At 39.8% G+C, this 26,594-nt stretch overlaps 1 protein-coding gene across 13 annotated transcripts in view; it reads left to right on the forward strand.

Annotated features, from left to right (window-relative positions):
* The window catches only part of Elavl2 (ELAV like RNA binding protein 2), a 125,920-nt gene that overhangs the window by 80,878 nt on the left and 18,448 nt on the right, over positions 1 to 26,594 (forward strand). For all 13 annotated transcript variants that reach the window (XM_085839188.1, XM_085839189.1, XM_085839190.1 and 10 more), the window contains one exon: positions 14,573 to 14,676. In XM_085839188.1, coding sequence (XP_085695314.1) covers positions 14,573 to 14,676 — 104 coding nt within the window. The remainder of the gene's footprint in view (positions 1 to 14,572; positions 14,677 to 26,594) is intronic.

A 26,594-nucleotide genomic window follows, 5' to 3' on the forward strand; every position in this document is an offset into this window, starting at 1 on the left:
TGAAAAAAAAAACCCCACAAAATTCCTTTGAAAATTGAAAAAAGCTCCACAGTCACTTAATGAACGGGGTTTTTAGTTGTTCATTTTTGAAAATCTTGTTTTACCTTTTTTTCTCTTTTCCTGGTGATTTCTTTTCAATTTTTGAGGCTGGCCTTGAACTTGCCATGTAGCCAAGAAAGAAAAAAAAATGTTTAAAGGACTTAATTCTTAAATGATTTGTATATTACATGTCTGCCTGTTGACATGTGAATGGGGGTGAAGTGCCTTTAGAAGCCACAGGAGGGCCTTGGATCCTCTCCAGTAGTTGGGAGGACTGACCTGGGTTTTGTCAGAACAGGGTACACTGTTGACAGCCAAGCAGTCCTCAGCAGCCTGCTCCCCTGTTCTTTTCTTAATACTGGATAATGGTGCCAGGACAAGTTAATTTTGATAGGTATAACGTCAAGAGTTTTGGGGTAACCGTCAAGGCTGAAAAGCGAATGTGTTCTCATGCTAAGATTCCACATTGAACTTAGGATAATTGTTGGGTACATTTTGATGGCTGAGATTATCTTTAGTTGTTCTGTTCAGCACAAATTCTAAAGAATGGCTACGAAAGTAAAGAAATTCTAGGTTAATAAGTGGAAGAGATAGCATTCAAGTTGCTAAGTATTGTGGAATAGTTAGTTGAATCGAATATAAGTTTAATTTGTTATATTTTGGAGAATCAAGATACCTCTTTCTTCCCAAGAATGATGTTGCTGGGCATGGTGGCTCCCACCCATGATCTCAGGGCAAGAAGCAGAGGTGGGACAATTTAGAATTCAAGGCCAGCCTCAGCTATGTAGTGAGACACTGTCTCAAAATAAATAAGAGATAAAACATTGATGGGTATTGAAATAATGTTTATATTGATTTCGACTGATTTCAAAGGTATCTGAAATGTTTAATACATGAATAAGTCAGAAGTGTGGAGGTTTTTAGCATGGTACAATTGCTTGAGTGCTTGTGTTGAATGTAATTTGGGTGTGGATGAAGATAACCCTAATACAATGTAAGTGGGGTTTTGTGTTCAGATTCTTTTCAGTGTGGTTTTTTGTTTTTGTTTTGTTTCTGGGTTTTTTTCTTGCTAAGAAGTGTCTAGTTTGAGAAAAATCAAGTAGTCTGAATGTAAATGAAATACCTTAATAATGTTGCCAACTAAGGAGCCTAGAATAAGTACTTCATAGTTTGCATTGATTTGAGAATAGGACTCAACTAATCAGAGATCTGGCAGCATCACAAAATTATTCTGTCACTTCTAAATAAAAAAGACCATTTTACAGTCTTTCCTGTTCTTTATAAGTAGCAAGTAAGAATTTGTCAGTAACAAAACCAGAAAGTTGCTGAACACCAAAAGGCTGTTGAGAGTCAGAAAAGAGCAGAAAGGTTGGCACTGAGTGAACACTTTATTTCTTTGAGTTTGCTCAGAATTGAACACATAATGCACTGTGTAGTGTTGTAACCTGTAGGAAGTTGTTTAACAAGCCTCACTCTAGCACATAGGGCTAAACATTAGTTTCGGGAAGTAATTTGACAAGGGTAAGGCAGATGTCCACATTGTGAGCACAAGCGTTAGCGAACACCCTTGGCTTAGCTTTTGTTCACAGATGAGATATGTTAACCAATCTAGGTATTGAATTTATAAGGCTATTTTGCAGATAGACTTAAGTCTCTAGTTCCAGAAACCACCTTTCTTGGGTCTAGTCTTGAATTTTTTCTTTTTCTTTTTTTTGCGGGGGCAGAGTTGCTATATGATGTGGTCCAAAGTGTGGGGCATAGAAGTTATGTTGCTTATCAGACCATGTCAATAGAGTTTCATCTGATTTTATAAACACATAGCACATAGAACATATAAGCCACACAAGTTCCCTGGTGTCAGGTGAACAGAACAGGTGGAGCACTATACTCCACACTATAAATGACTTAAAATCTAGGCGATCGTGAACAAGCCCCTTTTCAATTTCTATCCTGTTATAGATGTAGCATGGTAGTAAGAAAGATTACTTTTGTATTCAGAGTTTTCTTGTTTCGCAGGGAATATATACCTGGAAATACCAGCCGTAGTACAGTGCACTACATCTCTGGCAAGAGAGTATGATGTCACTGTCACCATAGGACTACAAGGCAAGCTTCTGCCTGTGCACTTCCGTCAGGGTTATTTTTCTGTGGTACCAGTGCAGATAGAGCCACAGTATTCCGTCATCTAACAAGTCATTTTCCTCTGCATTTTAGGTTCTTTATTATTGTATTTGTGCTGAGTTTAGACTGGAGGTTTACAATATCCCCTCTTTCCAACTTTGAAATGAGGTGATTGTAGGGAAATGTGCATGCGTGCTATGAATGTGATAGTCATAGGAACTGCACCATTTTGTATTTCTCTTCAGAAGCCATCTGTTAATTGATGGGCATATAGCCATGTGGTCTGACTGGTTTGCTGTAACATAAGCTACCCCTTAGCAAAAACAAAATGTGTATTTATTTCTATCAGGGTACTTCCCTGCCTGAACTTATAGGCGTGGCTTTCATCTGACCCACAGACTTTACCACTTTTGTGAGTACTGCCAACTTCCTTGTCAGTTGGGATCCACTGGGGTTGTTCCCCTCTACTGCTTCAGAGACACCTTTCTTGAGGTCCCAGAGGCTGTGTCTGCAGTATTAAGTAGGTTTCCTTGTACCAAGTATTTAGATTCCAATCTGCCCAAACATAATGTTTCCAATGGGAGAATTTCTCCTAGATATAAAATTCATTGCTTTTGTGTGACTATTTTAAATTTAAAGGAAAGAAAAAATATGTTTCTTAAACTCTTGAAAAAGTTAACTCTGTTTGTTCATCAAATATAAACTAAGCAAACTGTTGTACACAGGAAGGGAAATCCTGGTATTTATATCTAAATCTTTGTGCTGAGCGAGGACAGTGACAGTCCTTGGGAATCTTAGTTCTTTATCTTTGCTAAAAATATCACTAATAAATTATGCTCCTTTTGAAAAAAAAAGGAGCTAGTGGGCACTTACTTCAGGTAGAGCTTGGCACATGTCATATTGTAGAGGTCACTTTAAGGTAGAATGAGGCTTTTGCTTCATAGAATTTTTTTCACTGTATGATATTACCCATTATTCTTTCTGTGATGACTCTGCCTCTTCTCTAACCTTTCTTAACATGGTATCACCTCTTTGTGATGAATGTAGACTTGGATTAAGTATAATTTGTGAGTCATGTATGCAGTGTCAAAATAATGTCTTATGGTAAACTTCTTCCCACTTTCTGTCTCTTAATTAGAATAGCATCGCATCTGGATGTGGAGAACATTCACATCCATGTACATTTATATAAAGGAGACTTCAAAGATGCTACCCAGGGTAGCCATCTTTGGCTTTGCATTTGAGAGATGTGCTGTCTTTCTCTGTGGTATATTTGATGAGAATAGTTGCACAGTTGAGATGCTGTGCTAATCTCTACTCACTGACAGGTCAGCAGGCCCCTTGTTCTTTTTCAAATGTGAGATGATATCTGGGAAAATCTTGGCTTCCTACCTTAGCCTGGACTTGAGCGGACTGCTGTAGGACTGAGTCTAGATGTTGAATGTTGGATGAAAGGAGGCTTGTGGAAGACATTGTTTATCCATATGAGTGAGAGGTCCTCATGTGGGCTGGAAAGCTTGTGGAGACTTTAATGATTAGTCTTGCATCATCATTCCCCTTGCAACCACTGCAGACTGACTATTTTCGGGTCTTGTTCCTCAGTGAGTGGGTCAGTCTTGTGTGTCCTGCACGCTAATCCTCCTGTAGCACAAGCTTGAGTCTCAGGGAGAGGCAGTTCTCCTGTCTCTGGAGACAGAGTGTCTCCTGAACTGTTGTCCAGATCAAACACTTTACAAATGCCTCATCTTCCTGTCTTCCCCATGTGCTTTTTCTTTTTTCCTTTCATTTCTTTGTCAAGAAAACCCTGAATTTCATCTCTTGCTAGACTTCAGCTTTTCATGTTAGTCATTGGTTAATTAAAACTTGAGTGACCAGCCATGAATGTTCCCAGTTCATTTCTAGGACTGGCTTCTCTTTTATTTATGGTGGAACTTAACATTTTCAGCTTGTTAGGGCAGAGACTGTACGGTATTGATCCCCACCTTCTTTTCTATAGCTAGAAAACCATACTCAGAGTATGAAAGCATTTTAAGCAATCTGCTGAGGGGAGAAGTATCTTGTGTGGGAGACAGTTTTGGCAGTAACAAGCATATTTGGCTTTAGTCAGAAGAATTGCTTTCTGAGCTTCTGGAAGAGGAGTATGTAAATCAAGCTTCATTTAAGATGAATCTTGTTATAATGCAGATACCTCTCATCTATCTGCTTTATAATGATGGATTTGTTTTGAGGGCTTAAGTGGTTTCTGCACCTGCAGGATGCTAGTCCTTTTCTTTCAGAGTTTCTCCCCCCACCCCTTCCTTTTATATGTGGTCCTTTGGATGGATCAAGAAAGAACCGTAAAGTTTCAGTCAGTTGATTACACACAAGGGACAAGAAATCAAATGCAGGTGTATTTGAAGATAAGTTTTCTGGTTGGACAGCTGTGATATCTGGGTGCACAGGACCTTGCTTCTAAGCGATACCCAAGCTCCACTGAAGGCAGTGAACTTGGAGAAGTTAAGCTTGGGAAAGTCAGCCTTGGATATTTGAAATCAAATTTGGTTTGCCAGCTACCCCATGTGCCTTTGAGCAACTTAATTATCATCTCTGAATCTCCACACTTATTATCTTTACAATGTTTATAAATGTGTGTACATAGAATTAAATGTGCTGAATCTATATAAAATGTGTTGCTCCATAAGCAGTGTTAGGCAGTAGAGTTTTCTTTGCTTCCAGGCAGGTAGGTAGATATATTTATGGGCTATTGGGAATGGACTTTGCCCTTCAAACTTACAGGCCTTTTTGCAGTGGAAAATATAGGATGTTGAAGCTTTTGAATAAAATACATTCTTTAAAATTATGTGTTCAAGAAGAAAATTTATCTCCAGAAGAATCTTTTATCTTACAGACCTGGTACGGTTTGCATAATCTAATGCTCCTTCCACAGTTTGTATAATCAAATGTTTCTGTTTGAAATTTCGGACAAAACAGCCTTCCTAGTAAATTGCAAGGCTGACATAATGTCAAAAAGGCTACTAACTAATTATAGAGCTTAGGGGCTTAATTTTTGTGTGTGTGTGTGTGGTATCTAAATAAAAATGCTGTTTTGCAGAGAGTAAAAGCCACTTTAAGAAAGCTGCCCTGCTTCTTAGTAGACTGAGTGCTCACTGGTTTCTTTGTGTGAGTGTGTGCATGCACCCATGTGAAGATTGACACCAGCTGGTCGTGAAGCAACAGCAGATGCCCTTTTTACTACCACAGTTGTTAACTGGCTTCCTGCTTTGCCACAATACTATTTTGAGGAATATAGCTCCTCTGCCCTCATCTCAAATGATATTTACTCGAACAACTCCACTACCTCTTAAGCCGGCAGAAGACAAAGCAGAGACTATAAGTATCTGTGTGTATGGAGGTCCATATATGTTAATTCAATGGAGAGATTATTACAGACCCATCCCTTTAACCGGGAGTAGATCTGGCATTAGCTTAGAGTTGTTAATGTCCTAACTGAACTTTAAGAGCCTGAGTTTTTGGTTACCTGCCATCTTTAGGCTTTTGCTCCCGTCACAACAGCAGCCTTGCTATTTGAAGGTAGAGCTGCTGATGGCTCTTTTTTAACAACTATCTGAACTAGTAGGTGGCAAGTGCTGGCTTTTGTCTTCCCCACACCCCCTTCGAGATGCTCCACCATCTTACTCTCTTTCATACTGGAGAACTTTCTTAAGATTGGAATGAGAGGAATCCATCTATTTTCTCTCTTCAGATTAAGCTCAATTTTCCCAATCAAGACATTCATAGTAGCTAGTACAGCACTTGAACATTTAGAGGATTTAATATACTCTCTGTTCTCCATAACCTAAAATTGAATAGTGTGGGAGTTCTTAATGCTGTCTGCAAGGGTGATGTATTAAGAACCCACACTTTCGCCAACTTAAACAAGGTCACACTGCATTGCCAGCAAATTCATAATTACTGGGACTGGAACTGTAGAAAAATATAGAGCTTTACTAGTTGTATAATCAGGGCAGATATGGCCATTAAAATTAACTCACAGAGAAAATGCCCTGGTGCAGAGGACATTAGATGTTCCCCATAGAATTAGACTGTTTAGGTAATATTTACCAAATAATCACTACCTATAACTTTGATTTCAGCAGAAAAGTTACAATTTAAACTCTTTCCTTATTATCTCTGTATATCTGAAGTTCCAAAACCTGTTTAAAGTATTAGTTCCTTTGAGTCTCAGGCCAGCTTTATTTGCATTTGGGCAGAATGTGAGTTTTGGAGCCACCTATCTGTTTTGTGTTTGTGTGAATAGCTAGGGTGAACTCTGTCCTGGTGCTAATCCTTGGTAATATCCTTTGGGAAGCTGGTCAAAATGCTCTGCATGTTGAGAGCTGGCCTAGACTATAGTAACAGGATCCTGTCAGCAGCTCCCTCTCCATGTGGTCTGATTCATTAGAGGGCAGCAAGGAGCTGTTTGGTATGACCCAAGTTAGTGGCTATTTAAATGGAATAAATCATTGCATCTGGAGGAGATTTAGACTGAGAGAGACTGGACCTTTGGAGAGAAACTTGACCAGGAAGCATTGTGTCCCTCTACTCCCAGGGTTCTCTCTTCCCTTTCTCCTGCTCTGTGGTACCCATGCCGTGAGATATTAAGAAAGCTGGGAAAGTCTGGGTTGTGCTGCTCTGGTGCCAGAGTTGCAGTGCACAGCCTGTCTGAACAGACACACATGATGGGAGCCCAGGAACAGAGAGTCCATCTGAAGAAAGACAACACATTTGCAACTTTATTGTGCATGGGGAGGAGGGAGAGAGAAGGGCAGCACAATAAGAGAACTAGGCTTTTATTAAAAAAATAAAATAAAATCCCCCCTTAGAAATCAAATTCTCCAAATCTTGTTTTTTTACTTTCCTACCTCTTTTAGTCAAGGTATTCAGCTCTACACAGGGGCTGTTTGGCAGTTGCAAATCTTTCTTCCTTTTTTCCTTCCTCAAATATTTCACTGTTAGACTTTAGGATGCAAGAGTCTTGCTTGACAGAGGACCATCAGCAACCTGTTTCTGGTAACTCTGGGATTTAAAAGAGACCCATGCTGCTTTTATTCTGTTACTTCATAAAACATTACTACTTCTCTAAATGAAATAAGAGATACACATCAATCAGTGTACTCACCTTTTATTGTTGATTCAACTACCAGGTTTTTACAGAATTCACTCTGCATTTTATTTGACTCGTTCATGAATAGTCTCGGCAGACTTAATTATATTAGTGAAAAAGCACTTTCAACAAAATTATATGCTGACATCCCATAATTCATACTTACAGATTTGTGAAACAGATTTATGTAAATCTATCAAATTACTCTATATAACATTATTTTTTTTTAAATTGAGATTTCATTTTAACGGTATTTATAGAAAATTTTCATACGAGAAATTTTACATGAACTATTTTAAAAAATAGCTCGAATGACTCCTTTATGAAGACAGAATACTGTAACATTTGAGCATCTCATCTCCATGTTCTGTGATCCATCTGGTACAAGACAGGGGCAGGGGAACATATTCACAAGGGCAGCTTTAGCCCTCCTTGAACAGAAGATAACTTGCTCTTACTACCTTCATCCCTTTGTGGATGGCTCATTCATTTGGTTACTGAACATTTACTTACTAAATAGTATGTGATAGGGCCTTTGTCAGGAGCTGAGGTCCGCTTGCCCTACTTTGGTTAGTACCAAAATGGAATGATCTGCCTATATTCAAATTAGCCCAGCATGTATCCAAATTGCCTAGTACACATATATGGCAAAATAAGGCATAGTATGAGGCCCGTTGGAGAGCTAACAGGGAGAACTCTTCATCGCTACTAGTGATGGACACTGAACATGAGGAGTAGTCAGGCATGTGGTGTCAAGAAGTGCTTTCATAGATAGTCTCAGAGGTTTGTGTGAGTAAGCCACTTCTGGAAGTGTGCTCCAGCACTGGCACCCAAATGTGCATAGTAGGGCAAGTCTGAGGATCAGCAGAAACAGCCCTGGTAGAAGAAAACAGAAAGATAGTGATCATCTTAGAAAGCAAGGGCGTGGTCAGCTTGTGTGTTTTAGGAAGGCTGCCAATGTATCAGTAGTGGAAGATGGCTTTCACCTTGGCTTCAGAGCCTAGAGGAGAGTGTGATTATTCAGAAAGAGTGGAGAAGCAATAGACCAAGTCAAAAAATTAATAACTGAAAGGATGCCCAGCTGAGGAAGAGAGGCAAATTTAGCTGTGTAAGTAGATGGCATGCTGATAGGAAGTCATTTTAGTCACTGGTCCAGGACCCACTTCCTACTGGTCTTATATCAGACATTATTATCAGGATGAGGTCCACCCTGCTGTGTTTAAAGAGCATCAGCACCCCTTCTTCTGTTTCTCACTCTCACCCCATTTGATGGTTCTCCTTGTTCCTTATTCTTGTTCATTGTCTCCTCAGATTGGAGGCTTGTGATGAAGAACACTAATCTGCATGCTCGTAGGCCTAGCAAAATGTAGGCCTTTGCAACAGTGAATGAATGGATACTTAAAGAAATAATTAAGTATAACTTTTCCTCACAAATTCTTGTTGACAAGGGTCTCATTTAATATTGGTTGGATAAGATTAATATGCCAGGTTTTTAATAAGAATTATGGCAGTCTGTTGCCTTTAGTTTTAGACCTAAGGGGTTAATTTGATATTTTGTACATTGGTAGTAATTTCAAATAGGGAAGGAAAAAAAAACCTAAATAAAGTGACCTTTGAATGAAACAGGTCCAGAAAATTGTGTATTTTTAATTAAAATATGCAATTAAGTTTTTAATTAAAGTATGCTGTTAAAAGCAATGTAGGTGACTAGGGAGTGGCTGATGCCCTGAATTACAAGGTTTGGGATAAATTGGCATTTACTGTGTTCCCACAGTGTCACTTCAACACTAACAGATTCTTTTCCTGTTTAGCTTTTCTTCCTCTGACCCCAACACTATTTGCATAGTCCCTTCTTCCTGCTGGGGCCTGCTGGGGTGTTTCAGTTCTCTGCTCTTGTATCAGTTGTGTTTTAGACATGGTTTTCTATCTCTTGTGAAGGCAGCAATACTTTCCTGTGGTATGTATGTTCAGTTAAAAAGAATGCAAAAAAAAAAAAAAAGACATGTACAACTTGGCTGGAGTGTGGTGTTAGTCCAGAGAGCTCAGTTCTCCTGTGAGAATAGCTGTATAACTGTCCATCAAGTTGTTTCCCTAGTGAAGTTCTGGAATTCTTGCCATAATGTTGGAGCCAAGGCTTGGATTAGTGGTTCTTAAACCTTTGAAAGACTATGGGCGCAGGTAGCTTGGGAAGGGAGCTGGGAAGCACCGGATGCTAGCTCTGCTTTTAAGAAATGTTGGGGTTTTTTTTTTTCCTCATAATTAACTATAATTGGAATTTAAATGTAGAGTTTTGTAAGAGTGTTTCCAAAAGTGAACTTTAGTTTGGGGGTAATAAATGCATGGAATATTTTGAACCATATGGGAAAGGTGTTTGGTTCCCAAGCCTTCCCTGGTGTAGGTCCTGCTGGTAAGTAACTAGGGAACACAGGAATAGAAAAACTAGGTCCTGGCTCAGTAGTTTTTTCAGTAGGGTTTCCTTCCTTTAAGTTTGGTTAACTATTGCTTTTTTAAAAATGAAAACTTCTGGGGACTGGTGAGATGGCTCAGCAGGTAAGAGCACTGACTGCTCTTCCGAAGGTCCTGAGTTCAAATCCCAGCAACCACACGGTGGCTCACAACCATCCGTAGTGAGATATGACACCCTCTTCTGGTGTGTCTTAAGACAACTACAGTGTACTTACATATAATAATAAAGAAAATCTTTTTTTTTAAAAAAGCAAACTTCTAACCAGGAATACAGTATAAATAAGATAGTTTTTAAAAAGCAGGCACTTACGTAAAAATAAAGAGTAAACTGCCATTTGCCAGAATCCACAGAAATGAGACAGTAGGTGATCAATAAATTAATTAATATTACACACATATGTATGAAGCCTTTAGAAAATGTCGTGATTATTAGGCATGCAGAAAACGTCCTCTGTAGACAGCCGTCAGTCCCACAGGCAGTGCCTGGCCTTGTTGCTTTATCACCTGTCTCTTAGGTTGTAGAAGTGATCACCACGCTTTCAGTGCCACCCTTAACTTTACATGAAGACTGTGGCTATCAAACATGACCACTGTGAGCTTATAACTGAGCAGTAGATTACCACAGGGATGAAGGGGATAATGGGAGGGCACTGCGCATGTTTATGATGCCTTTCTATACCTGAGGCTCCAGTAAGTATTTGCTGACTAATTAATGTACTTTATCCTGAAAATCTATAAAGTTCCTATTACTCTCATACTTCTTTCTCATTTTTACTAATTCTTTAAGGACTTCATACAATATGAATTTATCATATTCACTCTATTTCCAGACTCCCCCTAGATCCACCCCTCATTTCTCAACCCACCCTACTTAGTGTCATTTCTTTTTTTTAAGTTCATGAAGTTCATTGTGTGCTAATCACACATGCTTGAATGTGGCCTTCCCTGAAGTATCTGTGACCTACCAAAGCAACAAACACTCCTGATGAAAATTGACTCTCGCTTCTCTAGCAACTATCATTTGCCAGGGCTCTTCAGCTAGGGTGGGACTCCATGCCCACCACCCCTCTTCATCTGGGGTTTGTCTGACTTGAGCTCACATATACCTGCTGTCACAAATGTGAATTTGTATGTGTAGCTGCCCTGCTGTGTTTGGAAAACACTTCACCATAGTTCTCCACTGCCTCCGGCTCTTTCACTTTGTTCCCTATCTTTCATAATGGTCCCCCAGCCCTGGAAGAGAGGGACTGCTCCGGATGTCCCATTTAGGGCAGAGAATGCAGCACGCTCTTGTTCAATGCACCTTTACCAATTGTGGACTTCAGTGTTACAGTCTTCTGCAGACAGAAGCTTCTCAGATAAGGGTTGTCTCTTGTATTAGTTCCCCAACATTTTAGTTTGCTATGATAACAGTGAACACGAGAATGGACCTTTAGGGAGCAGACAACCCTTACATTGTTTTATTATTAATAGGAAAATTTACTTACCTTGAACACCTTCTATTTGGCAGATGACACTCTTCTCAATAAAACCAGATCAGAAGCTTTGTGCTTTGTTTTTTGTTTTTAAACAGGGAGAAGAGGTTCTTTGGAGGTAAATATGTGATTAGGCTTAATCAATAGTAAGAATTTTATTCATTGTTGTAGCTAGCCAGATTGCATTGGATAACAGGTCATATTTAAAGAATGGGCTTCCTAACAATGACCTTTATATCTTTGTTTGGTATTTTAAATACCAAACATTTAAATTTAAATTCTCCTGGTTTCATTTTCAAACCTTCCACTGCTCATAGCAAGTTAGGAGCCAGGACTCCTGCTGACTTGTGGAGCAGATCAGCAGGAACACCTGGAGCAATCTTCTCCATGCACAGCTTTGGGCTTAGAAGTGTGATTGCCTAAGACCCACACCAGGAGGCCCGAAATAGTAGGTAATGTGACAACAGAGAAAAAGACCACCATGCATCTCTTAAAAATATATCTGTAAAATGGTGTCTTCCCCGTGGAGACACTTTACATGCTCAGGCCCCCTCATAGCTTCCAGATGTTCTATATACTCTAAGACTTCGTTTTCTTGGGTCAGTGAGATGACTCATCAAGACAGTGTGGTTTCTGCCAAACCCAATGACCTGAGCTCAATCCCTGGAAAATATATACGGGGAAGAGGAAAGAAGGCTCACTCCTGCAAGTTGCACACACAAGTTGCACACACACATAGATAAATATTTTAAAAAGAACACCCCCCTCCAAAACAAACAAACAATCCCCCCCCCATGTTTCTTAGGATGGTTGTAGCCCCATAACACTGAACTTTTGGAAAGCTGTTTTCATGCTTCAAACCCTACTGATAATATCAGGAATTTGGAGAGCAGGGTTCAGGCTTTCCAAGATTTCTAAGTGATTCTAGCATGTAGCTCTTGTTGAAACTGTTGCTGGCAGAAAAAATCTACCTGTAGAAAAGAGAATTGCATTGTCCTGATGCAGTTAGTAGTTAATTTAATCATAGAGTAGTAGAGTGATAAATCTGTTCGGTCCAGGGTTGTCTGTCTCTTCCCTTTGTATCAGATTTTACTATCTTCCTGGTATGACCATAAGTGAATGTGTTTAAACTCTGTACTGTATAGTAGGAGTGTGTGTACTACTTTTCTGTATGTAGTCTTTCTCTCGGATGTCTGCTTTCTCAGTACCGAGGGTTGTCGGCATTGTTTCAGCGCTCTAGCTGTGTAGGATTATCTTCATTTTCAAGGTGACTCAGAAAGTGTGAGGAAGGTCTTCAAAGTCACACAGTTGGTAGGTAGTAGAGACAAGATTGGAACTCACCTGCCAGGCGCCAAATTCCATACAAGCTGGTTTCTTACTTAGATTCTTTTTGTCTTTTGCCAACTTGAATCCTGCTCAAGGACAGTAGAGTTGCATTCCATACTTGAACAGTAGACAAGTAAGAAATGCTTCTCAAATTGGTAAAAATCGGAAGGCTTGAAATTACCGTGGCTTGACATGTGACTCTTCTTGTAGATTTATTTCATGTGCATGAATGTTTGCCTTCATCAATGTATGCTCAAGTGTGCCTGGCACATGTCTAAATTTGTAAATTTAGTTAAACGTGTGCATTTGTGGCTCTCCCTTCTCATTCTTGTTCTCTGAAGTGCTGATCTTCTGACGTAGGGCCTTGGCCATGTTAAGCAAGCTCTCTACTAGTGCCTAATGCCCCAAGGCTGTTTTCTGTTGTTTTGATTACAGGAAACACAGTTTGGAAAGAGGGAATATGCTAGCTCCTGATTTCCCAAATTCTGATCATGATCTCCAAAGCATATTCCCAAGTTCTGTGTTTTTCTTATCAATAGCAAGGAAGTCACACTTTGGAGTAACCAGAGTGGCTGTCTTTAATACCAACATGCAGCACTTGGGGGACCCATTGAGAACAAATTCCCGCCTTTCCTATGACACTGCTAGAGAGCCAGGGTTTTAAGAAAGCATTTGTACTTTCTAGGAAATGTCTGCTGTCTAATCATTTCCTTCATTTATGTCTCCTGTCTCTTCTCCAATGGAGAAATTTTGCCTCAATTGAACCTTTGATTTCTGGGAGCAACCTGACATAGGTCTTTGATGCAGTGCTTATCCATCTATGCTATCTCCATGGTTCCTAACAGAGCGCCACTGAGTGGGAGGTTAGATGGCCAGCTGATGGGGCCACCACCATGGCTACAAGCAAGAGTTGTTTGGATGCGATGTACAATTCTGTCTGTGTTTTGTGGCTTACCTTTTTCCTTTTCACATCATCATGTATGCCATCCTTTGCGTGATCCTTTGCTTGTTTTGCTGTTGTGCATTTTTAGATCAGAATAATACTGAGAGAAAGTTCCATTTCATTTGTCCAAAGAAATGCTATTTTAAAATTGTGCATGTGCATGTTTGTATGGCCACATGTGGTCATACATTGTTTAAAGACCTCTCAATCTGAGATGTGCTGTTAGTCCATTTTGTCATGTATGCCCATTACAGGTGGTTCCTTATGCAAGGCTAAATGATGCAGATCAATCACCTGGTATAAATCTTGATAAAATCAAAGGATATATTTGAGGGAGTTTTATACAAAAACATGGCATTTTTATATAGCACACCTTTTTAAATGCATATGGCTAAATATGTAATAGAAATAGATTCACCAGTAATAGCCATTATCATCAAGTACTTACTGTCCAGACTGTATATGACTGCATTCTCATATGACCAGTTCAGTATATTTTTTACATCAGTACTATCATAAGCACATGACTATGACTTGTGCTAGGCGGTCATCATAGTGATGATGTCACTAGGTGATAGGAATATTTCAGTTTAATTAGACTTTAATGGGAATACCATTGTGTATGCAGCACATCATTGACCAAAATGCCATTATGTCACACATTCCTGCATACACAAATCATTTTTTCATTTTACTGTCTGTAGTAACTGTAGTTTTGAAGTGTGGTAATGTCAATCCGCGTCATAAAACACTGACAGATTTTTGGTTGCTGTTTCTACCTTCCATCTCCTAGGTGAGGAAAGTGAAGTTCCTAGTTTTCTCTATCTCTTCTGGAGCTCAGCAGAGAGGTGCACCCAGTTTTGGGGCTGCTGCCATGTCCTGGATTAGGCATGTGATGTATGATGGGATGGTCTGGGCCTGTGTGGTTTCCTAAACAGCACTGCTTGCTGAGTTCTAAAGATATCTAAATTTACAAATGGCAGGAGCCTGTGCTAAAAGCGAAGTCACCTCCTGTCCCTGGGTTTGAACTAACATGCCTCTCCTCTTCCCTCTCCTCAGGGCAGAGCTTGGGTTACGGATTTGTGAACTACATTGACCCCAAGGATGCAGAGAAAGCTATCAACACTCTGAATGGATTGAGACTTCAAACCAAAACAATAAAAGTATGTTCACACTTTTCTTAAATTTGCTTGTAGAATAAGAGTTTATTTATTTATTTATTTATTTATAATTAAAAGTTTATTTGTACTTTTCATTTGGGCCCCATGAACCTGTCTGTGAGTCATACAGTATAATGTTTTTGTACTTATTGACAAAGGAGGCAACTTTAATATTGTATGTAGACACTTATATTAGCAGAAAGAGCAACAGTGCTCTCAGATATATACTGTATAAAGCCCTAAATTAAGTCCTTATAGAGAGATTCCTTGAACTATTACTGGAGGGATTGCTGAACTTGTCTAAACAGCAGTAGTTAGTGTTGTTTTGTAAGCCAGAAAGACTCAGCCGTGTTTCTCACCTCTGCCCTTGACACAGATTATGACTGTGGCTACTGTGTATGTAGATGGGTCACAGTGTCCTTGAATGCAGCCCTTTTTTGATACCAAAACTTAAATTTCATATGACCTATCAACCATAAAGTATTACTTTTTCCAGTTTAGCATTCAAAACAATTAGTGATTTTGAGCAAGCACACTGGGTCTGGTGGTTATGTTTTTTGCTTTCTGAGGAGATAGACTCTCTGGAAGTTTACGTGCTACATAAGTCATGTGTCCTTTGAAGGTGTACAATAAGTTATTTTATGGATATTTTTCTGCAGGTTTATATTTTGAAATCCTTACCTCAATTCTCTGGATAAGAAGTTGATCCAGTTTTAAGCATAGATTTCGCTCTCTTTAGCAAATAAAAGTGATGTTGCCTCTGGCAAATCTAGCCCATGTCATCAATTCACTCCCTCCTGCCCAGTGTGGACATCTCACATCAGTCATGGTGCACGCTCTTGCTGAATTTAGGTGTAGCTCCCAAGTATATTTCAAAATAGTGCTCCAGACTATATCAATTGACTTAAGTTGGAACCTGTTTTTTTCCCATGATTTAAGAAGCCAGCCTACACTATAGCCTAAGAGGTGAGAAGTTAGTCAAGACTGACTGGCATCCATCTTACTTACAGACTTGTCTAGAAGTTTTTGTTTTTGTTTTTGTTTTGAGGGATCTCGAAGTGCAGTGTCATCTTTATGCTTAAAGTAATTTCTCTTCAGATTAAGAGTTAAGGTGATGTGTTAACCCTGGGTCGTTTTGATCCCTCATTCTTTATATTTATGAAAAATGTCTGCCAGTGCTTTTCATCTGAAGGAAATGCATGATGGTTTCCAAATATACTGAGATGTGAGATGTCCGAGAATTCTGGGTGTTTCTAGTAATGGGAATGTCTAAGGAGACAATGCATCCTATAATCAGAAAAGGAACTGTTTATTGTGATATCTGAATTCTAAAAGCATCTTTGAGAAGTTTAAGATGACAAAGACTTAAGTTGGTTTTGATCTTTCTTTGTTTGTTTTTTAATCTGAATTGCTTTTCCCCCCAACTCTTCACACTTGCCCGCTTAATCTTTCCTCATGTCAAATGTTCAGTCTTTTAATAGTGATAATACAGTGCCCTTAATAATGGTGCCCACTATCTAGCTCTCCTCAGGCTGTTTTGTGTGTTCTAAGTCCTATGGATTTTTGTAGGCTTCCTCTTCCTTAACTAAAATGATCAGCAGTCCTGGAAATCAATTGCTTTTAGTGCTGACAGCCCAAGTTGTTAAAAAGAAAATGAAATGTGATTGGGCTGGCTCATCTCAGCAAATGACCCTTTTCCTCGCTCCAGAAATAATCACCCTTATTTCATTCTTAGTGAGTCACTTCTTTTGCCATACATACTGCATGCTGTAAGACCCTGAAAAAGGTAGAGATGCACAGGAAGCAGGCCAACGTAAGATAAATGTACTCAGCCTTTCCCATTGATGCCAGCTGCTCCCCTGCTGCCAGTGGTCCAGCCTGCTCTCCTCAGGCCTCCCATTGATGCCAACTGCTCCCCTGCTGCAAGTGGTCCAGCCTGCTCTCCTCAGGCTTCCCATTGATGCCAGCTGCTCCCCTGCTGCCAGTGGTCCAGCCTGCTCTCCTCAGGCCTCCCATTGATGCCAACTGCTCCCCTGCTGCCAGTGGTCCAGCCTGCTCTCCTAAGGCCCAGCTGCTTGGGCTGAATGTGTAAGCAGGAACAGTAGTGCTTTGTGGCTTTTATCCTGTGACATCTGCTACTTGTACTGTCTGAAATTTAGGAGGGGTGATAGGCAGGCAGCAGGCTACTTCTTTTCCCTGCCCCCATTTGGTTCTTGCAAAAATATCAGATAACAGCTGGTATCCTCAGTTTGGCCCAGATTTCTCTTGAGAGGCAAAAGCAGACCATTCTTCAGAAGTAGATTGTACAATTTTTGCTTATATTTGTATTTCTTCTTTTTTTTCTTTCTATTAGACAGGTTTTGCATTCTTATTATGAAATCTCAAGTGTGTTTTTTCTTGTATTCACTGTTTTCGCGGTGATCTGGAAGCCACACTTTAATCCTGGTGGTAACTGTCAGACTGATCTTACCAATTCTCACTGCTCTGAGAACCCCTCTGAGGTGCTCCCCTGCTGGGTTGTTCCAACTCAGGTTGAGTTAGCCTGTGCTCCATGTTCTCTACCCACAAGAAACCACAGAAGACTGGGGATCAACAGGATCCAGATGTAGTTTAGACTTGCACACTATTCTGTCTGCTGTGAGTGTGGAGGAGACCTTGGAGCTCATAAAGGTTAGCCACGGATGCATAGTTGCAGACAGCAGTAACTCTAATACATCTAATACCCCACTAACACACCATGCTTTTCTTTAGAGGAAAATACCTACTTTGTATATAGTTGCTTATATATATGACGTTTACTATTCTCAAATATTTGTTTTTGTTCTCTTTTCCACGCCACCCACCGTATCAGTATGGCTTTGGTAAATTCCTGATTTTTTTTTTCTTTTAATATTGGAGTACTGGTGAAAGGAGGTTTATCAGTCCAGTAGGGCTTTGTGTAATAGTTGAAATGGTAAATGACTTATATTTGCTATTTCTTCAGTGAGTTAAACTCCCTCCGGCCCCACGAGAATCTAAGATACTTGTTACATTTATGTGTGAGGAGTGATTTAGATGCACGTGTTCCAGAACCAGAGCTGTATTAGATAAGTGAGCCCAGGTGATCAGCAGTCTGCATGGCAGTCAGCTTTTCCTTTTGAGTGGGTGGCTGTCTGCAGAGCTGTTGCTTTGCACACAGGGTTCAGTTTGTCTTGTAGCCTCTTCTTCAGTCAGCCTTTGTGGTCAATTCTATTAGACAGAGTAAAGTGTCTGTCACCTTGAGTATGTTAAGTAAGTGGTATGTGTTGTAGCTTACAGTTCAGTTTTCACCTTCAGGAAGAAGAGCAGCTTAGAATCAGGAAGTCCAAAGATGTCACTTCAGGTTCGCGTGGTATCGCTTTATTTTAAACAGCACTGATATACTTCGCCTTCAGTGTGATTAATCATGATTCTGGGTCGTGCTATGCCTCCTAGGGAAATGTGTTTACAACATCCCTTGCTAGTAACAAGGGATGGATTGGTCAGCAGCATGGAGCTTGCTAACCCCTGCCCATATTGTCCCTTATATTGACAAAGTAGATAACAGGTGACTGTTCCAGGATGTTAATGTCTTACCTTAGCAAGGGTAGGAAAACAATATGGTTTCTGTGCAGTTCAGACAGTAGAACTCCAAAGTATTCTGAGGGCAGTATAAGAAATCCCATGCTGGTGTGATGGTATCTCTCAGTAGCCCTCCATTGCCCGTGAGAACTGACTCTGGCCTTCTCAGGAGCGAGGGGTGTAGTGGCTGCCGGTCATCATGTGCTTTCCTGGCTCATTTTTAAGGAAACTTATGTAGAGATATGTTCTGAATAGTGTGCAGAACACTCAGTTTAAAGCCAGAATATCTGTCCTTTTGTCTAGATTAACGGTATTAGACATCAATTCATGAGTAGAAGAAAGATGATTATTTTATAAAGTAAAACCTTTCATTTCTGAAGTGCCTTACGTGTATTCTCTTGTGTACAGTGATACAGCATATCTCCCACGTTCCGGATCAGTAGGGAATCAGTATGAAGCTTTCTTTTCCAGAACAGGAGCCCTGTCACTGGAACATAGCTGTATATTACTGTTAGGCACTAGTCCAGAAACCAGCCTCTCCCTCTGAAGTCTGTGGAGATATGGACGGAAGTATGGAAGTGCCCCCGTGTATTCTCTCTTTTTCCATAATTATCCAAGCATGTAGCAGACTAAAAATTACATTTGCCTGAAAATTAACTACCATCTAGAAATGTGGAATATCTTCATTAAAATAATTAAACTACTATTTAAGTACATATTGAAAATTCTATTAAAAAATTAGAGTATTAAGTATTAATAATAAGCTGTTCCTTAAAGTGTTCAGGTTGACAGTGATTAAGGTAATCTAATAAACTTTTATTCTGAGTCCTTATATAGCTTTTCAGTTTTTTCTTAAAATTTATACTTTTTTGTATTTCTAAATTATAAACTTAGAAAATGTTACATTTCCTTTTCCCCACCTGTTTAGCCAGGAGTTGTACTCAACATGGAACTGTAAGCCTCTATTCCTGACTTTTCTTGGTCACCTGGCTGTGTCATCTTGCACAAGTCTTTCAACCTTTTAACTTCCATTTGTTTTTGTAAATGACTGGAACTTGACGTCCCCAAACCAGGAAATCTAAATTGATCCAAAACTTGAGACCTTAGAATGTTGACGGGATGAATCTTCACCATGACATGATCCATGCACAAAATAAGTAGAAATAATGTAATGCGTGCCCTTCAGGCTCCTGATGGATAATGCATATAATGTGTGAAAAGGCCCTTGTCCCAAACATTAAGAAATCAGGAAAAAAAAATGGCATCCAAACCACTGTGTATGTTTGAGTGTGTTTGTGTATGTGGTGCTGGTGGTGGTGGTGTTGTGTGTGTGTGTGTGTGTGTGTGTGTGTGTGTGTGTGTGAGAGAGAGAGAGAGAGAGAGAGAGAGAGAGAACATGGCAATATGAGAGAATGAACGCTTGAAGCTAACTCAAGATGTCATGCTCAATCTACTATCCCCTGTGTTTATTGACCCAGGGTCTTTCGTTGAACTTAGACCTTGATAATTTGGCTAGTCTTGCTAGCCAATGTGCCTCCTGAGTGCTAGAATTACAGGTGGCCTCTGTACCTGCCCAGCATTTTAGGTGGATTTTGGGGAGTCCAAACTTAAGTTCTTATCTCCCAGTCTTTCCAGGTGAGAGTTAGATGGCCGTTTGGGAGTCCACAGAGGGCAGTGATTTTCCATTCTTTGAATAGATTTTCTTTGGATATCATTCTCTAGTTGCTGGAGTGGAAGTGAGCTTATACAAACAGTGGAGTGGGGAGCAGGTCCCCAGATCTCTTATGGTCCTTCCACCTGCCACTTAGTGGAACATTATTGGTGGTGGACTGAATCTGTGTTCCTTGCAAGGAAGTGATGGGTCATTCTTTTCCCCAAGCATGTTCTGGAGGAATACCCTGGTCTTGGGAGATGGCTCTGCTTATGCACATGAGGTCTAAGCGAATGCTGGCAGGTTTTCCTTTGTAACCAGCCTAGAGAACTTAAAACTTTTATAGCTACCTCCATTGGAGTAAAAGGGTTGACAAATGCTTGAGTCTACCTCTCTGAAGGTGAGGGAGAGGACATGAAAGTCAGACTTTGAACACTGGCATTGGTTTAGGAAATCACTGTTGCTATTTCTGCTTTGCTGTTGTCTATTTGTTTTATGGTGGGGGGGTTGCTTGGGAACTTAATAAGTCTAACTGCCCAGAACTTTAAATCATTTGACCAGCTGGTCTTTTTGATACCTAAAAGGAAGAAGCTCCTAAAAGCACTGGACTAGGAGGCCTATGTGTGTGGATTTATGTCGGTTTGGGTTTTAAACTAACAAGAGGAGGAAAATCTGAATCTGATTCACACGGTCAGAAAATGGCATCCCGAGCAGGCCTTTTAGTCCACCTGCCATGCTTTTTACAAAGTGTGCCTCAGTAGAGACACTTCTGTAAGGCCTTCTAGCTGTGGCTGCTCTGACTTCAGACTGCTTATGGACAAGGTTGGGTTGTCTTTTGTTTAATTTAGGAGCCAGGAGAGCTGGTTCTCCATCTTTTTCGCCTGTTCTGAGCAGCTGGCTAGATAGAGTTAGGTACTAACTTCAAGGAGTCCATCCCATCCTTCCTTCTTTGCCATGCCTGCTTTTCACCATAACGTCACAGGACTCTTTAAAAAGTAATTGTGAAGGAACTGTAGCAGCCACTGAGAGGCAAGTCCTTATTTTCCTTCACAGATAAATTGGAGCCCACGTTAGGTTTTTTTTTGTTGTTGTTTGTTTGTTTTTTTTTTTTTTTTTTGAGACAATAAATCTTAAGTCTTGCTAGTGTGTGTGTGTGTGTGTGTATCTATATATGTATGTATGTATGGCTCAGGGTTTAATCATTCCTGCTCAGGCTCTGGGGTAACTAATGGTGGTCCCTCAGGTGAGTGACAAAAAAGAAGCAAAACTGGGCTGCATCAGATAGTTCAAAAGAGTGGTTTCCCATGAGATCTTTAGCTATCTGTATTTAGAACCTTGATGTTCATGCCTGTTTTATTCTTATGGCCCTTCTTACATTCCTAGAAAGGTTATGGAGACAACCACATTGCAAGGTTGAGTACAATGGGTATTTTATGATTTCACAGTTTCCCAGGCCCGGCCAGGCTGTGGGGCTCCTGGAAATCCTTGGGATCAATAGACTTACTTTAACTTCTACAATTTTGCATTTGTTGGTGACTTATATCCCTATAAATGCTTCGAACTTGCAACATGGGAATTGTCTCATTCAGAAACTAACATTAGAAGGTGACTCTTATTTTTATAAGTTCTCAGGGAAACCTAAAAAACAAGGCCCAGGGTTTGAACATGATGGATTTTAAATCTTTCTGATAAGGGCTTTTCAGAACTTCTGTTGTTCCACAGAATCGCTTGAATGGGGTAGTTGACTAAACACAGACTTCTAGTCACCAGGAGTTACTGATCTGATCACTAGTGATCCAGGCAAGGAAAATGCTATATGTAACAGCTGCCAGACACGTCTTGGCCCCATTTAAGTTAGTGAGCCTATATAATTCACATGTGGGTGTACTTATGCTTATTTCCAAATATATGTTGATGCAAATAACAAGACCCCTATTATGGGTTATATTATCTTCATAGTAGAGCAATGTGCATTCAATAGATAAAATGCTGGATTTAATGAAGAAACAATAAATGTTTTCCCCTCTGTATAGTTAGCTCCTTTTCAGAGTATATTTAGATCTCAGGTAAATCACAAGTAAAATAACATTGTTTCCTATGTATCCTTTGTGGTTGTTTGGGTCCCATGAACTTAGAATGGGTCTTCATGGTGGTCAGTGCAGATGCTATTGTTAATAAAAGATAATTTTGTAATTCATAATAAGGTCATATCACCTGCACCTGACCCTGTATGTTCACCCCTCCTTAGTATCTATTTTATTAACCTTTTTTCATAGGCCTCTCCCTAAATGGCAGTTTGTTGCATTATTATAAAAACCGTAACATGCTATAAATAGTTTTTAAAGTATTTGGTTTCTGCCACCTTAGTTTAGGAACATTTGGCCTGTAAACTGAATGTTGTCCGGCAGCCACGGGGACATGAAAGCAATATATAGGTTTGCCAAAAGCCTGCCCAGATTTGTAAGAAATTGTTAAAAAAAAAAAAAAGGAAAAACCCCAAAAAACAAACAATACTTTAGTGTTCTTCACTAAGCAGTGTCTTGAGGGACTTGTGAAGTTTGCATCATCTGCAGACTGCCCTGGTCCACAAAGTCAAGGGAACTGTGAAGGTGAAGGCTAACACCATCTCTCACCTTTGTACTTTGTTCTCCGAGTATTAGAGAACATTGATCCACCAGCAGCAAAGGGGATACTATTTGGAGGGTTAATTATAGCTAGTGAATGTTATTGATGCTATCAGTCAGTGAGAATGGAGGAAAGGGCTTGGTGCCAGGACATTCTATGTAATTAAATACCACAGGATTCTGAAGGTGAGGTCAGGTCTGAAGAGGGCGATTTATCTCAAAACAAAGATGAAGGTGGCACGATCCCCTTTTCACTCCCCCCTTCTTAAGTTTCTGGAGATGTTCCACGAATGTCTGTGATGGCATCTCTTCATTTTGTCCTGTGAAGGTTGTCATGTTTTGTATAAAGCCTCTCTTGTAAAATCTTTACAACTGCCATGAGACAAGCTTTAGGAGCACAGTAATTATTTTTGTTAAAGCGCTTTGTGGGGAAATATGTAGCTCAGATGTCTAATAGACATTTGGAGAAAGGAGGATCGTATCTCTGAATGAAACCATTAGTGTTGCAAATCAGTTCATTTAAGGAAAGTTTTCCCATGGTTTTTCTCCAATGTGTGATCATGCTGAGAGTGAGGGTATTATCTTACTGTTTGGGGTTATTCCCCACAGGTACTGACTACATTTCTCACAGTCGTTCAACTTCAATCATGTCTACAAAACTCATTTTGGAGAACTATGTATGATTTACTTACAATAAAGAGGCTGAAGTTATATTTGTTTTTAAAAATGTAATTACTACTTTTGTATATTCAGTTACTTTTTAACTAAAAGAAGTGAATGTGTGTGTCCAGGAAGGAACATGCACACATCAGAGCATGTGTCTACTGGTCGGAGCACCTCAGTGCTAATAGCAGTACTTGAGGTCTTCTTCCATCAATTGGGGATGTCCAGACCGGTCACACTTTTACTTGTTTTTTTACTATGCGGAAATAGTTTAGAAACTTGGAAGACATTGTTCTGTTTTGTCTCAGGAGTATCTTTATCACATACACTGTTTGTTGTCAATAACATGGAAGGTCCTTGCTAAGCTATTTGCCTATATAGTCAAAGAGAAACTACAGTGAAGGGGCCGGGATTCTATTCCAGCCACCATACATGAGAAATAGAACTGTTTGGACCCTCATTTTAAACTGCCATGCATGGATGGAATTGGGTCCACTTAACTGTGCTTCGTGTCATGCTCAGAGGCTAAGTTTAGGCCATATGTGAAAGGAAGGCCCATTTGTTACTTCTGCAGTTGCTAGTTTTCTTGGCATAATCCTTACAACCAGTATGCTTTTGTTTTCCTTTGGCCATTCCATGTTCTTAGCCTTATCTATCATTAACAGTGTCTTCTGATCAGTCAGTCTCATCTTGATGTTGGAGCTAAGGTCAATTGCCTTGACTTTTACTCAGTGAAATTTGAAACTGCTAGGAAGCTGAGAAGCCTCCTTAGTGTAAACAACCAGTTGTCTTTTAAATGGTGCATGATTTTCAAATGAGCAGAAGCACTTAATGTAGGAGAGCTTGCAGTGTAGGTATATTTCAGTTGGTGTTATGTCAAGATCCTTCACTTTCCTTTTTTTATTCTGTTGGCCTGCCTCCAACAATTAGATTATATTTCACACATAACTTAAATCTTGGACATTGGTAATAGAAGAAATTCTGTACTTGTAGAAACCAACTCATCCACTTTGATGTGTTTCATATTTTTTAAACACCCTTTAAGCAGTGGTACACACCTTTAATCCCAGCACTTGGGAGGCAGGCACAGGTGGATCTCTGAGTTCGAAGCCAGCCTGGTTACAGATTGAGTTCTAGGACAGCAAAAGCTACACAAAGAGAAACACTGTCTCAAAAAACCAATCAGTTGATCAAGCAATCTATGCTCTTTAAGTATGATGATGATCATGGTGATGTGTACACACACATGGAGGTCAGGGACAACTGTGTGGAATTCTCCACTTCTGCACTGATGTGAATTCCAGCCATTGTACTCATCAGGACTGAATAACAAGTGCTTACTCTGAGCCCTCTCGTTCATCCATGTTTCATAGTTCTTATATATACATAAGAGAATATTTAATTTATCAAAGCGAAGTTCCATAGCTTCTTAGAGTGTCTCTTCAGGAATCTCCTTGGCAACGGCTGCTCATTCTCTCATTGATTGCCATTTCACTAGTTATTTGTGAGTTCAAAGGCCATGTTTCAACAACTAGTATAATGAAGAGACACACAGATAGAAAAGTCACATCTCTGAATGAAATATCTGTATCTCTTCTTTGTGTTTTTAGACAGGCTACCTTTGTTCTTATTGTCCTTTTGTTTTTTTCCAGACAGGGTTTCTTTCTCAAGGTGTGGCTGACTGTCCTAGAACTCATTCTGTAGATCAGGCTGGCTTTGAACTCAGAGATCTGCCGACCTCTCCCTCCAGAGAGCTGGGATTAAAGGCATGTGCCACCACTGCCCAGTGCACAGTTGTCTTTTCCAAGGAAACTGAATTAAGTGATCTCTGTTGTCTTTTTTTATTCCCGCACCCCAACCCCACCAGTACCATAGTATTCTGTTGAGCTTTCTTTTCCTTCAGGTAGTTAAATCCTCAATTTCAAGAGCTAAAACTTCCTATTAAATATGTTTAATCGAATTTTCCAGTCTCTTCTGTTGATAACACTTACTTGAACTTTTGGCATTCCATATCAGATTTGCAGCTTGTTCTACCCTTAAAAAAAAAGTTTTATAAACATCAAGTTAGTTCATGATGATCATATACCATCTTCACCACAACAAATGTGTGGTTGATAGCAATGTATGCAAAGTAGTATGGTGGTTATTTCCTTATTTCAAGGAGTCATGTCACCTACAAGACAGGATGATAGTAGGTATGTCCTGTTTCTGTACAAATTTTAAAGTGGCACAATCAGTGCACGTGTAGGTACAGGCAGAGTCCTGGAATTCAGACTACAGTGGACAGGACTGGCAAGCATTGGCTTTATGGAGTAGTAAGATAAATGTTTGCAAGAAGTTGGAAATAACTAGAACATAGGCAAGTTAGAGCAGCATCTTGTATTTAACAGAGGGAAGCAGGGTAGCAGGAAGCCTAGGGAAACTGTAGGTTATTTAAATTTATATAGAAAAAGTAGACAGTGCCCTGAGCCTCAAGGTTCGAGAAATGTTAGATTCTAAAAGCCATAGGAAGCACTCCAGGCATTTTAAACAGAGAACACCATCAAAAGTATTCCATGGTATCTCTGAACTCAGTTGAATTAAAGCAATCATTATTAATCAAAACACTGAGCAAACCTGTTTGAAGTAAAACTTGACATTCTATTTCCCCCCTAGTGGTTGTGCTTTCTAATTTCTGTATCTTGGAATATTAAAAGTTAACTACACCAATATATAAACTTCTATAAGCCTTTTGCTAGAAGAGATTGCTTCCTTTGGTCCCATCATTTTTGCTGGAGCCAATCTTTACTCTGCACTGTTCTCTTACCTTCTCTTGTTGGACACCCATAGGGAAGCATGCCTTTCCTGAAAAAGTAACTTAGAACTATGATATGCATGTGGCTTAGTGTGTTCCAGGACATGATCCTGGTAGTGTTTTGCATATGGAAACTGATCAAAGCACACATCTTCCCTTTAGGTACATTTTAAGGTCTTTGGCCTGAGTTGTGTTTGGAGGCAGGATCCCTCTGTGCATGCTCTGAGCCCCTCAGGAGGAAGCTGTGCATCAGCCAACGGTGGAGGCATGAAGCTGGGATGGAACCTTTGCTTCCACTTAGTCCAGTGAGAGCCAGCTTGTATTTAGTGGTAGTCACTTTTTCAGAGAGTAACAATCAGGCTTTTGCTTTATGATATGAATAGCAATTAACTTGCAGTGTAAATGGGCATAATTATGACCTTTCCCATTCTTTTAAGTTAGAAGAAATTGAATTAGGCTTTTTAAAAAATGTCTAAAGTGACAAGTATCTAATTTCCAAGTTTAATGTTTGTAGTTCTGGGTCAGTAGTTGACAAGTGATAAAAGCTGTTCATTGGTGATCTTGTCAGTGGGTGATTTTTTTAGACGTTCAAAGTTTAAAAAGAAACCGA

The sequence above is a fragment of the Mus caroli genome, unplaced genomic scaffold, assembly GCF_978045245.1.
Source record: "Mus caroli unplaced genomic scaffold, Mus_caroli_1 scaffold_6, whole genome shotgun sequence".
NCBI classification, from domain to species: Eukaryota; Metazoa; Chordata; class Mammalia; order Rodentia; family Muridae; genus Mus; species Mus caroli.